Here is a 14176-nt window from a genome sequence, read left to right as displayed (position 1 = left end):
GATACTTTACTGGGATGCTGATCATGCAGATCAGTGCTTTCATAACGTTGCCTAAGCTCTACAAATACTATTAACTTTCCAATAATGAAGGATGAGTTCAACCTTACTTCAAAATACTTCATTAAAATGTTCTCTTTTGAATTATATATGTGTGGGGAAACAGGTGTTGCTAATTTTGAGTTTACTTTCACATCAATGAAGATATCTATTGGTTCTCATAGATAGTTTTGTTATAATATGATTTTTGGAACTTATTTCCATGTTTGGTGAAATGCAAGTGAATTATTTTCAGGATACGGTGCAAATGGTGCAATCATACACTATAAACCAACTTCAGAAAATTGTAGCGTTGTTGATGATAAGAACCTATTCCTGTTAGATAGTGGTGGTCAATATGTTGATGGTACCACTGACATAACAAGAACAGTGCATTTTGGCGAACCTTCAGCCCGACAAAAGGAATGCTTTACTAGAGTCCTCCAGGTGTCCATTCAACTTTTTTACGTTGTTTGTTTTTAATGGTGGATTTGAGTCATTGACATTACATTTGCATTATGAGCAATCTACATAAGTGCATCCAAAACCAATTTGTTGGTTATGATGCCTAATGAGAAAGTCCTTTTGTTTGTGCAATGAAAAAAGAAAAGCAAATACAATAATAACTGGATAGCCCAAATTATGCAATTATTTAAATAATGCATTGAATTACTAAAATTTTAAATATTGATTTAAAGATAAAAAAAATGGTGATGAAAACAACCTGGCGTATATGTTTTAGTGTTAACGATTTTTACATAATATTTTTTTGTCTCTTCATTTTACTAGTTGGAATAAAATGAAAATTTTATAGTTTTTGTAATAACCAATGCAAGTTATCAATATAAACTGGTGATGACAGAATGTACAAAAGCAATAAAATTGAATTGCATGAGAATTTGATCTTGTTCTTATTGAAAATCATAGAGTTAACTCTGCATCTCCAAAAGGTTTATAATACAAGCTCTTATATCATTTGAATATGTAAAGATTTAACTCTTTTGATAAAAGTCCTTTGGGATGAGATTTGTCAAACAGTTAGTTTTATTTACCTCTAAAAAGTGCTTCGAATCTAAAAAGTTATCGCTTCCAAACACACCCAAAGTATATAAACTTGGGCAAGTTTTTAATATCCTTCTCCCTTTTCAACAATAGTATTATGCCACATTGATCTTAGTAGGTTTGTCTTGTTATAGGGTCATATAGCTGTTGATCAGGCAATTTTCCCCGAGGGTACACCTGGTTTTGTTCTTGATGTATTTGCACGTTCATCTCTTTGGAAAATTGGACTTGATTATAGACATGGTAAGTCTATTGCATTTTCTTTTTGTAATAAATCAATCATACATATTAGTTGTGAAATACCAGTGGTTAAACAGTTAAACTTCTCCTTCTATGGTTGCAGGGACAGGTCATGGAGTGGGAGCTGCATTAAATGTCCATGAAGGGCCTCAAAGTATAAGCTTCAGATATGGAAATACAACAGCTTTGCAAAAGGGCATGATTGTTAGCAATGAACCTGGATACTATGAGGACAATTCATTTGGTATCCGGATTGAGGTGAAACTCTTTCATTGTTTTACATAAAAAGGGTAGCTCGGTGCACGAAGCTCCCGCCATGCGGGGTTCCGGGGAAGGATCCATTGTACACAGCCTTACCTGCTTTTTACAAGAGGTTGTTTTCAGGATTCGAACCCGTGACCTTTTGGTCACATGACAACAACTTTACCGTTGCGCCAAGGCTCCCCTTCTCTTTCACTGTTTTACATAAGAAAACATAAGTGATTTACTGATTTGCTGAAGTTTGAGTATATCTTAAACATAATTGCTGTTTATCTTCACATGTTTTCATATTAATTTCTCTATAACAGATATCTTAAGTAGTAATTTCTGTGAAAGATAGTATTATGCAACATGATGGGATGAGGGGGATAAATCTTTGTCCTTAATGCCCTGTTTATTTGGAGGTGCGGACAAGAGAAAGGATGGATCCTTTCCCGTGCTTACATATTGTAAAATAATTACCTATTGTAAAATAATGGGTGGATGGGATCATCTTTTTGGACCTTTTTTGGACTCATTTTTTTTTTAAAAAAAACTGGACTCTGAATGATAAGCCAACAACAGATGCAAGATTGTTAATCAATAATTAATGCAACAAGTTAAAGAAGATGATGGATAGATAATAGTCCGCTATGAGAACTAAATCTACACCTCTGGAGTAGTAGAAGAGGAAAAATGTGGAAAAGAAACAGCTCATATTAAAAAAAAAAATTACAGTTAAAAGAGGGGAAATAGGGTAGAGAAGATGATGGAGGAGAGGATCAGGGATACATTACTGCAAGGAGGATGAAGCTTGAACAGAATAGTGGTAAAAGATGAGAAAAAACTACGAGATCGGCAAAAAAAACACAATAAAAAGAGGAAGTATAGTGCTGAGACTAAATGAGGAAAAATCTACCAATGGGTGCAAAAAAAAGTCAAGCTAAGATGGAGAACTAATCTATAAAAAGAGAAGGGGAAGGTGGCTGGAGGATGGCCAGAAATGGTTGCTAGTCAATGGTGCCCGGCAAAAAGATTGTCCAAAGATGGCTTTCGGGGAAGGAGTTATGCAAAGTAGAAGCTGGGCGACCAGTTAGGTAATTAGGGTTTTATTGTTTTATTTAAATGAACTTTTTTTCTCTATTTAACACGATTATACCTCCTAGGCAGATTGACTTAGCGGTCCCCATGAATTGCTTTTCGGAAGAACTGTTTAATATTGTAAAAGTTTTGATGTTACAAAAGGTTCTGACTTCTAAAATCTTTGTGCGATCAAGATCTTGCTAGAAAGGCTGAAATATGATGGCAACTCTGCCTGGAGCCTTGAAAATCCTAAAGAAGGGTTCCTATGTTATGAGCACTTCATTTTCTGTTGGTGATTTACTTAACCAAAACTGATATAGCTTTGAGTAAATCCTTCTGCAAATAACATTTACTGGAATGAACTAAAAAATCCTAACAGCTTAGCTAATGGATAAAGGTTGTTGGTGCAAAACCTTTACATCATTTATATTATTTGGGCATGTCGGAGTGAAAAATGAGGAATATGAGAGGGTACATGGGAGTTATTGTTTGGGACGAGAACTGGAGATGGAAAAATTATATTAGATTTTTTAATAGCATGTGACCTTATATTAGTTAATACATTTTTTAAGAAAAGAGAAGAATACTTAGTCACGTTCAAAAATGGGAATGAAAATTGCAAATTAACTTTTTTATGGTTAGGAAAAAGGATAGAAAGATTTGTAAAGATTGCAAGGTCATCCTTGGAGAAAGCTTAACTATCCAACATAAATTAATAATGTTGGATATATGTTTCAAGCATAGTATTAATAGAAAGAAAATATATACAATCATAAAATTAAGTGGTGGAAGTTAAAGGATGGGAAACAAAATATATTTAAGGAAAAGGCAGGAGTACAAGCATTAGATGAAATATATGGTGACTCTAATACGACATGGGATAAAATGATATCAAAGTTGAAAATAGTAGCTAAGAGTGTACTCGGTGAGTTAAAGGGACATGTACTACTAAGTAAGGAATCTTGGTGGTGGAATGAGAAAGTATAAGAGAAAGTGAAGGAAAAACGAATAGCTTATAAGAAATTATATATTTGTAAGAACGAGAAAAACTTTAAAAAAATATACAACAGCCAAGAAAGAAGTTAAGGAAGTAGTGATGAAGCAAAAAATGAAACTTTTGAACGATTATATCAAAAATTTAATATAAAAGAAGGGGAAAGAGACATTTATAGAATAGTTTAAGTGAGAGAAAGGAAGACAAGAGATCTTATTCAAATAAAATGCATTAAAGATAAATATAATATGGTACTAGTAAACGATGGAGAAATAAAAGAGTGGTGGAAGAGGTATTTTTATCAACTTTTTAATGAAAGTTTAGATGACCAACTTAATTTAAGTAAGTATAGAAATTTAAATTTTTATCATAGAATTCAAATTTCAGAAGTAAAACAAGCTTTAAATAGGATGCACAATAGAAAAGTCGTTGGACCAAATGATATTTCGATAGAGTTATGGAAGTGTTTAGGGAAATAAGGTATTGAATGACTTACAAAATTATTTAACATGATATTGAAAACGAAAAAAATATCTGATCAATTTAGGATAAGTACTAGTTCCCTTATATAAGAATAAGGGGGGCGTATAAAATTGTGCCAACTATATGAGTATTAAACTAATGAATCATACTACAAAACTTTGGGAAAAAGTAATAGAAAAAAAATTAAGGAAGGAGACCATGGTGATCGAAAATCAATTTGGGTTTATGTAAGGTCGACAATAGAAGCTATACATCTTATACAACTAATTGAAAAATATTGGGAGCAAAAACAAGATCTACACATCTATTCATTGACTTAGAAAAAACTTATGATAGAGTCCCGAGAAATTATATGGAGAATTTTAGAAAATAAAGGTGTTAGCGGAACATATATTGAACTAATCAAGGATATGTACGAGGATGTAACGACCAGAGTAAAGTCTTTAGGTGGAGTAACGGAAGCATTTCCAATAAAGATAGAGTTACATCAAGAATTAGTTCTAAGTCCCTATCTTTTTACAATAATTATGGACGAACTTGCACACATTCAAGGCACATACCATGGTGCATGTTGTTTGCAGATGATATTATTTTGGTGGATGAAACACGTGAAAGAGTAAATGCTAAACTAGAATCTTGGCGGGAAACATTAGAAGAGAAATGTCTTATTCTTAGTAGAATAAAGACGGAATATCTAGAATTTAAGTTTTAGTAATATTAGATGTAATGAAATAATTCTTAAGATAGGAGATGACTAGTTGTCCGGAACTGAGAGGTTTAAATATTTAGGATTATTTTTACAAAACGATGGAGGGATTGAGAGAGATGTCTTACATGGAATACATGCAAGGTGGTTGAAATGGAGGAGAGCGTCGGGTGTTTTATATAACCGTAAAGTACCTCTAAAACTTAAAGGAAAGTTCTACAAAATTGCAGTTAGACTTGCTATGTTGTATGGAGTTGAATGTTGGGCTATGACTTGAGCACATGAGCAGAAGATGGGAGTTGCAAAGATGAGAATGTTAAGGTGGATGCGTGGACATACAAGGATGGACAGAATAAGAAATGAGAGCATCAGAGAGAAAGTCGGAGTTGCATCTATTGAGGGAAAATTCTGAGATGCACGTTTAAGATGATACAGACATGTACTTAGACGATCAATAAATGTTCTAATTAGATGATATGAAACTATGACAAACACGCATATCAAATGAGGAAGAGGAAGACCAAAAAAAGACTTGGTTAGCAACAACAAAACAAAATAAAATTTATTTAAGTATAGATGATAATATAGTAGGAGATAGAGCTCAATGGTGAAAGGATTCATATAGCCGATCCCACCTAGTGGGATAAGACTTGGTTGTTGTTGTACCACCATTATGGCTATTTACTTATGTTTTATTTTGGTTGCTTTATACCTACATTGTCTTTCTTGCTAATTATCATTAAAGTAATCTTTCCAAATTTATCACACTTTTGCTTGCTTATGATTGTACACTTAGCTTGCACTCCTAATGTAACCTAATTCTCCATTATCATCTAGTGAATAATTAAACTGCAAATCATCCGTATCAACAGAAGGAACCAATGAAGTCATGAGTCATGACCATTGTAAAACAGAAAATTGCATTGGTTTTCTTATGTGAATAGCTGTATATGTAAAGTAGAAAAATGCATAGGCTTTCAAATGATTTTGAGGTTAACTTATTTTTCAGAATCTCCTTATAGTGAAAGAAGTTGACTTGCCAAACTACTTTGGTGGCTTCGAGTATTATGGTTTCGAGAAACTTACCTTTGTCCCAATACAGGTAAGTTATATACTGTACTTCAATCATGTTTTTTATTTTTGAACTTATGAGGTAGAATATAATTGATTGAATTTTGTGTCAACAAAGTTGCGAAATCCAAATTTTTGAGAAACTTCATAGAGGATTGATATGTTATTTTATTTTATTTTTGTTCTTGATAAGTTGAAAGGTTCACTGAGCGCATAATCATTTAGTTACACTATCCTATTTAGTTATGGTTTTTATAGTAATTTTGTTTATGCAATTTGTGGAGTCCTTGACTTATCAGCCTCCATAGCTTTAAGAAAATAAATATATCAAATATACACTGAGATTATGATTACAAAGTCATTTTTCTCCTGCTTTAATGTGGATTTTTATTTATTCTTTTTTGCTTAGAATTGTGCAAATTCCAAGCAAACCAAGCATTATCATTCCAAATTTATTGATCTTTGTATAGCTATTTAGGAATTGGTTAGAGATTTGGGAACCTATATAAGAGAATTGACTTGCTAACTTGTTAAATATAACCATTAACCCAAAATGTTAAGTCAAAGTTAATGATACTTCACTCATCTAAATCTTACAAACTCCTCATTAGTCCACAACTTTTTCATGCAGGTCTAGATTAGGTTCTTACATTCTCTCTTTCTCTCACTTAAAGCTTGATGTCAACCCAAAAATATATTATCAAATCAACTCTCATGAGATCAATTGACATGTACATCAACCACACCATATATGACCAATCTATATCTTATAGTGTCAAGTCAGCATTCACAAGGTCAAATTATCATCTTAACTAATCTACGTAGAAGTATTCTCCACATGGTTCTGGTTAGAGCACCCAATTCCTTATTATGGCGTCCAAACTTTCTCAAGGTACAATTCAATGAATTTAACTTGATTGGCCAACTCAACTTGAGCACCCAATCCTTGATGGAGAATCAATTTCTTAGAGAATATTGGATTTGTGATTGTCCATTGTGATTTGAACAGTCAAATCCAGATTGGCGTGGATCTTTTTCAGGGCATGAAACCATCATAGCAAAAGGACTGTGTACACTAGTTTATCATGCTCTTTTCCTTCGTCCAATCCTCAGTAAACATACATTGACCGTCTCTGCCAGATCATCCCACTGCTGCCCTCCGTCACTAGTATGTCATCCTGATCCAGATCTCCACCATGATCCACAGCTGCTTCCTTCCTCCACCATTTGGGGGTGTTCACCACCATAATTTGTTTCAGTGCTTCTTTCATTGCACAATCTATTATATCTCATCATGCTCAATTAAGGTTCATTCTCCCAGGAAATGCTTTTTCCACTATTCTGCTACCAGGAACTAGCATTTCATCATCACTGACCTCACCTTATTTGCAAAGCCACATCACTACATACAGCTGCCATTGTAAGCCTCATCAAATCCATGCTGGAATCACCTGTGTTAATTGCATAGCATCTTTGTTGATTCTATTACTAACAAAACGTAGCTTCATAGCAAAGCAAAAAAAGTAGCATAATCTTTGTAAATAAAAAAATATCTTTGTTAGTTGCATAAAATTCTCTTTTTAGAGTTTTGAAATTGATCCTCCAATATATACATCCGACAATAATTCTGTCAATTTTTTTTACTTCCTGAATGACCTGTGTTGCAGGCTAAGTTACTTGATTTGTCTTTGTTATCTCATGGGGAGATTAATTGGCTAAACGATTATCATGAACAAGTCTGGCAAAAGGTCAGTTACGTGAAACATCTTCAAGTTAACTTAGTATTTTTGTAGTCAAATAATTGGGTGAATTTACAGTTTAATCCCATGTTTTTTTTTCATATCAGACAACTCGTTTTACTTGTTTGCATTTAGTTCCTGCTCCAAGTTTATACAAAATTTCTTTAGCATCCTAAATTCCTAGATGCTAATGGGTCCACCTAATGGTTCAACCCTCATGCTCGTGGTGTTCAAACTAGACTATAAGTTACTTCCATTGATCTAGCCTCTTGTCTTAAACCTAAACTTTTTTGTTGTATTTCTCTTTCTATTGGATCGATTGGAAGGTTTCCGGAGTACAATTTACCATCATTTCAGGATCTTGTAATTAAAAATTGTGTACCGGTCTTATTTTCTCGTGACTGAATCACCCTTAGAGAGCCATGTAATCGAGGTTCTCCAGGACAACTTCCCTCTCCTTATTACTATTTTTCTTGAGAGAATGCAATACAGTGAGACAATATAAATTCTGTTTTATCAATAAGTCAGTTACTCAATGATCACAAGAAAAATAGGATCAGAAAGTTAACCTTCTAGTTAACATGGCAGTCAAAGTTTGAGGTAGGTCAACCAAAGTGAGGACCTCGATCTGGGCACCAGAGACTACCACCCGATTGGATCTCCGCCTTTCGGGGCTCTGCTCCCCTATGTCCTTTTTGATTGGATCTCCGCCTTTCATGGCTCTGCTCTCCTATGTCCTTTTGCTTGGATCTCCGCCTCCCGGGGCTCTACTCCCCTACATCCTCCCGATCGAATCATAGGAACCTAGGGCTTTGTTCCCCTATATCCTTCTAGTCGGATCACATGAACCCGGAACTCTGCTCCCCTACATCCTTTCGATCGGATCACAGGAACCCGGGGCTCTGCTCCCCTACGTCCTCTCGATCGGATCACAAGAACCCGAGGCTCTGCTCCCCTATGTCCTTCCGATCGGATCTCTATCTCATAGGGGTTCTCCCCCCTACACTCCCTATAAGATGGACAGGTATATAAGCAAACTCGTCAACTCATGATTAAATATTGGGCCCCTTTCTGTTAGCCCATTAGCTCATTATGTGTGTCAGGCCTAGAAAGCCCAATGGATCTTTCAAGTTAGGAGCTTATCCCACAATTAATGTTGCGCGTGAGATTGTCAGAGGCACATGGGACCATATCTTTGTATAGAATATAGGATACCGATGGGACTGCACACTACAGTAGAGATACACAGATTTGGCATATCTCTTACGCTATATGACATTTAATTAATGTGGGAATTACAAAGGCATTATAAAAAGGTCCTGCGTAGGTATATCTTTGGTTTCTCAAACATTTTCTACTACTATCCATCTTTTACTTTTTCTCCACCTCACTAACTTGAGCGTTGGAGTGGTTGTGCCAGAAACCCCTGCCTGCTTGCTAACGCTCCTTCCCTTTCACCTTGTGATCTTACAGGTCCTTTTACGGTAAAACTCAAAACCCTCTTGCGGTGATCCCCCTGTTTTTCTTCTCCTCCAAGGTCTTTGTGCGGTCAACTTCGAAGCCATCTCGTCCATGGTCCAACTTTTGCCGGTTTCAGGATCACCATGGGTTTCCCATAGATGGGTGAGGAGGATAACAAAACCATATATATATATATATATATATATATATATATATATATATATATATGCGGACTCACTGCCGCATGACCCTACGGACCCCGGCCGCCTGGGTTGAATCCAGGCACCCTAGATTCAATCAAAATATTTTTTTTATTTTTTGTTAATTTTTAGGGGTATATTATGTTGGATCGTTATGAAGCTAGGGGGGTTGAATAATGTTCGTCACTTTTTTTAAAGAAAAAAAATCGAGAATACGCACCGGAAAAGAAACACAAATGTACAAACGCTAATACAAGTAATTTTTACTTGGTTTGGAACCTTCGACGACTCCTACTCCAAGGCCCACACTCGTTGAGTGCTTTCATTGGACAATCACTATTAGTTCGAAAATAAGTTGCACAGATTTGAGTACAAGAATTGAAATGTAATGTTACCGACAAACAGAAAGGAAATTGAAGAAGTCTTCGTTCTTCGAACTTCGGAGCAGTCTTTCGATGTCGTCGGAGCCTTTTCGGACCAGCGCACAAATGTTACCGATAAACAGAAAGGAAATTTGAGGAAGTCTTCGTTCTTCAAACTTCGGAGCAATCTTTCAGTGTCGTTGGAGCCTTTTGGACCAGCGTGCGAATATGAAAGTTGTAGCAAATGATTATATGAAGCTGATGGTCGAAGGCCTTTATATAGACCTATTCCAGGCGCCTGGAACCCCTCCGGGCGCTTGGACTGTTGCTGATGTGACGATCTCTCGTCGAAACTTAATCCGTTAAGTTTATCCACCTTTGAGCGCCCGGACCCCCTCCGGGCGCTTGGACTGTTGACGTGGGTTCAACTAGTCGTCGCGCTCCAACTCATTTTCTGGATGATTTTTTCGGTTCAGGCGCCTGGATCAACTCCGGACGCTCGGACCGCCTGGTGCCTAGCCTGTCTAGGCACCTGCTTGGGCGAAGTTGGTCCGGGCGCCGGACATTCTTTTTCAGCAACTTCTTTCCTGCAAAAAAGAGTTAGTCCAACTAATAAAAAATATGTTTATCCTGCAAAACAAAGTTAGAATAATACAATAAGATAGTAGCAGTAATTAGATCATGTCTTCCTGAGACCAGGATCTAGTCAATGCCTTAACTTAGGTTTTCCAAATGGACCTTATCTGAACCGACGCATACTGTTCCCTCAATCGGGAACATGTCTTCACTGGATCTCTCCTTCAGTTGCTTACCTCCACTTACCTGCTAAACATTTGGTCCTTCAGACATATTTGGACTTTCTCAGGCCTTGCTTAGTATCTGACCAAGCTAATCTACTAAGATTTGCTTGCAATATTGAGTTAACACAATAGATATAAAATGATAAAGAAAAACAGTGTTAGCATTATTAATAATTCGCTAATCCGGTCGACCGCGCATGGTTGACGGAAAACCAGTCGGTCACATATTACCTAGGGTTAGCTCCCTTAGGGTTGCCCAACTTTACTCGCTAGGACTTCTATTACCTGACTTCACTTATCACAGGACTTCCACTACCTAGTTTCACTCACTAGGGTCCGACTTCACTCACCAGGACTTCCACTACCTAGCTTCACTCACTAGGGCTCGACTTCACTTACCAGGACTTCCTCTTGCCTAACCGTTAGGACTGGTCACTCGGTAGACTTCTCTCCTACCTATCCTTCGGTTAGGACTTACCCTTCCTAGTCATCTAATCTGACTAGACTTCTCTCTTCCAAACATCAAGTCCCTTTTGGATCAACCCTGGGTCAAACTAATCAGACTTAGGTACATTGTCAAACATCGAAACCCTAGAGATCGATTGCACCAACATATTATGTGTATTTAGGGTTCAAAATTTTAAGATTTAGGAGTCGGGTTATAATGGATTTGAGTTAATAAGATTTTCCCTCTAGGATTATAGTGTTCAAAATTAAAAATTGTAGATACTCACAGGGTATATTATATGTATTTAGGGTTCAAGATTTTAGAATTTAGGAGTTGGGTTATAATGAGTTTGAGTCAATAAGATTTTCCCTTTAGGTTCAGGCTTCCCTCTTAGTTTATATTATTTAAGATTAAAAATTTTAGATGCTCACGACTTGTGCTGGCTTAGAAAGGACGACAACGAATAGCTACATTCCTACCTAGCCGAGGCACTGGCCTTCTTGTAGCTCACTAGAGGACATTAGAAAGCGGTAAGGAAGCAACAAGTCTTAGACATAAAAAAATATATATATAAATACCCACCCACTACTATTTACTGTTTCTGCTATTTATTAGTGTAGCGTCGAAAATCTTCTAAGAAGCATAACCATAAAATTTTGGTATCAGAGTCATAAGACCTTTGGACCTAATACTGTATGAACAAAATCCAATTCACAAACACTCATTACGAAGAAGTCTTTGATTTTTCTCAATAGTTTGATAAAAACAAAGACATTGGCTACAGTAATTCCGCTTTAGTAAGCCAAGATGATCAAATCCTAGCACAATAAAACAACACCATATTAGCTTTATTGACATCTTTACATTATCGACTTATAGACTTAGAAACTCAACTCCTTACTCTTGAAAACCATATACATAAGAACAATAAGACAAAGCTATAAAAGAAATCTTAGACAATTTAAACAAAGATGTAAGTAAGCTTTCGTTAGGTAAAACCATAAGTAGACAACCACCAATTCCTACAAATTCCTAAAGATCCAAGACATCCCTTCTGATGGCCCTACGAACAAAAACACAAACTGAAAGTTTTTCTGGATTATCACACACTTTAAAACAACCCAACAGAAACCTAGTTATGATACCTAGAAGGTCTACATCCAATATTGCCACGTATCAATTAGAAGAACTCATAGATATTGAACAAACTTTAGACACATTTTCAAATGAACAATTAAATATGCTACACCCAAAAAGAATATACAACCAAGGTTTATTATCTTTTTCTACAGCACTTTATAGACATCACAGAACACAACAACTCCATCTATCAGACGAAGGAGAGGAAAGATTTACACTTATGAATGAAGAATCTGCTAACACATTATTACAACGTAAACATAATTACATCCACTTAGGATTAATTGTGTTCGGATTAAGAAGACTTACTAGAAAAAACATAAGAATTAAGGTATTTTTAGTACTTTATGACTCTAGATTTTCTGATAATGATAAAGCAATTATTGGACTCACTGAAGTTGATATGAATAGCAACTTAGCAATTACCTATTTCTGCCCAAATTTTTATATGACCATTCCAGACTTTATTAAATATATTAAAATCTCGGTCCAAGCTAGGGGATATGGCGATTTTCAAAAACACAATATTCAAATATATATTATTTTTCTAGGCAAAACTATGAATAATATCAACAATAGTTTCAAAGTCCAAATCAATAATATTATTGAGACTCTTACCACAAAGAGAATTTATTTTATGAAACCTAAAGATTTCTCCTCTAATCTACTTTTTGGACTAGATTAGAATCTTAATCTAGATTTAAGCATGAAACCACAAACTTTACAACCAACCGACTCTATTATATAGCAATAAATGCTTCTGCCATCTTTCATGTGGCTTCATAGTAGGGTTAGTTTACCTAATTGTCGGGTTGAAGGGTTATTTGTTGTCTTTCGATGAGAGAGAGGAGAGAGTTCTTCACCAATGTTAGAGGGTGTGATCGAAAGTTAGGAGTTCAGAAATAGATTGGGGATTGAGGTAGGATCCTAACTTCCCATTTGGATTCCATGGCGTTCTATCTTTTTTTGATAGGTAAATAAGCGTGCTCATATAATGCAGATCAGAGTCTAATGTAGGCCGTGGGAGTAACTCACATCTGATAAAGCATCAGATCAGAAGGCCTAGGGACCGATATATATGTATTCGCACCAATCTAAACTCTCTCTACATCAAACTTCACTCCCTCAAACATGGATGAAATTGCAAGGGACGACTTCCTCTGTAATGTCTCTTGTAGACTTTGAGCATCCTTCCATAAGTGGACATCTCCTTATACATGTAATGTTTTGATCCTCCTCCATACCTCTGCCACAGCTCTATATTTGAAAAATATGTGCTCTTGTGTCTTTGTCTCTTGTCGACATATGAAGCAGGTGTCATCGTCACTTGATGTTGATTTAGAACATGGGTAACCTTTTTTGGATTCCCAAGTCTAAGCTCTTGGCTTGTTTAGAGGTTCAAACCGCAAGAATCTAGAAAGAATATCATAGAAGGATTTCATTGTCAAATAGATGATGGTTCACAAATGATGACAATCACAGACGTGGTTGACCAATCAAACAACGGTGTTGACCGATTAATCTGATCTCACGTAGAGGTAGAATATACAGAGAAGAAAAGAGTAAGAGGATGAGATCAAAGGGAGAGGTAAAGAGGGCATATGTACCATGTCTTCAGTTATATAGTGGTTGTCATAGATTATTTGATCGCAGAATAACTACTGTAAATTTTCTTATATTCTGGTTTTTTTGTTTTCAGAATCATATGCTACTAATATCCTCTTATCTTTTTATCGAATTAACAATAGTAAATTATGAACTGACGTTGAGATTTTAACATTTGTTGATTCATAGGTTTCTCCTTTGTTGAATGGCCGCTCTCAGGAATGGCTTTGGAATAACACGAGGCCTTTGCTACAAAACTGAACGTGCTCGTGTTCTTCTCATGTCCCCAGATGCTTCATGAAACACCATTGATTCCTCCCGTCAACAAGGAAGCTTACTCGTAATTACAGGAACAGAGGAGGTCCAGTATCACTATGTGAAATATGAAACTTGTTGGGGGTTGTAAAATTTTATTGATTATTCAGCCATGCCCATTTAAACCCAGTTACAATCAATTGTAAAATGCAGCTTTATTTATCTGAAAATTTTCTCAATTTTAAATTTAA

General features: G+C 35.9%; 1 protein-coding gene across 2 annotated transcripts in view; it reads left to right on the top strand.

Annotated features, from left to right (window-relative positions):
• The window catches only part of LOC121976979 (aminopeptidase P2-like), a 40612-nt gene extending 26436 nt beyond the window's left edge, over positions 1–14176 (top strand). Inside the window, exons 8-13 of one of the 2 annotated variants that reach the window (XM_042529432.1) lie at positions 293–483; positions 1233–1341; positions 1442–1596; positions 5854–5946; positions 7583–7663; positions 13860–14176. In XM_042529432.1, the coding sequence (XP_042385366.1) occupies positions 293–483; positions 1233–1341; positions 1442–1596; positions 5854–5946; positions 7583–7663; positions 13860–13931 (701 nt within the window). In that variant the 3' untranslated portion in view covers positions 13932–14176. Of the gene's footprint in view, positions 1–292; positions 484–1232; positions 1342–1441; positions 1597–5853; positions 5947–7582; positions 7664–13859 lie in introns of those variants that run through there. The other variant, XR_006110719.1, reaches the window with a different exon arrangement.

This window comes from Zingiber officinale, chromosome 4B (assembly GCF_018446385.1).
Source record: "Zingiber officinale cultivar Zhangliang chromosome 4B, Zo_v1.1, whole genome shotgun sequence".
Classification (NCBI taxonomy): domain Eukaryota; kingdom Viridiplantae; phylum Streptophyta; class Magnoliopsida; order Zingiberales; family Zingiberaceae; genus Zingiber; species Zingiber officinale.
The sequence above is the reverse complement of the archived record's forward strand: the minus strand, read 5'-3'. Positions and strand labels throughout refer to the sequence as shown.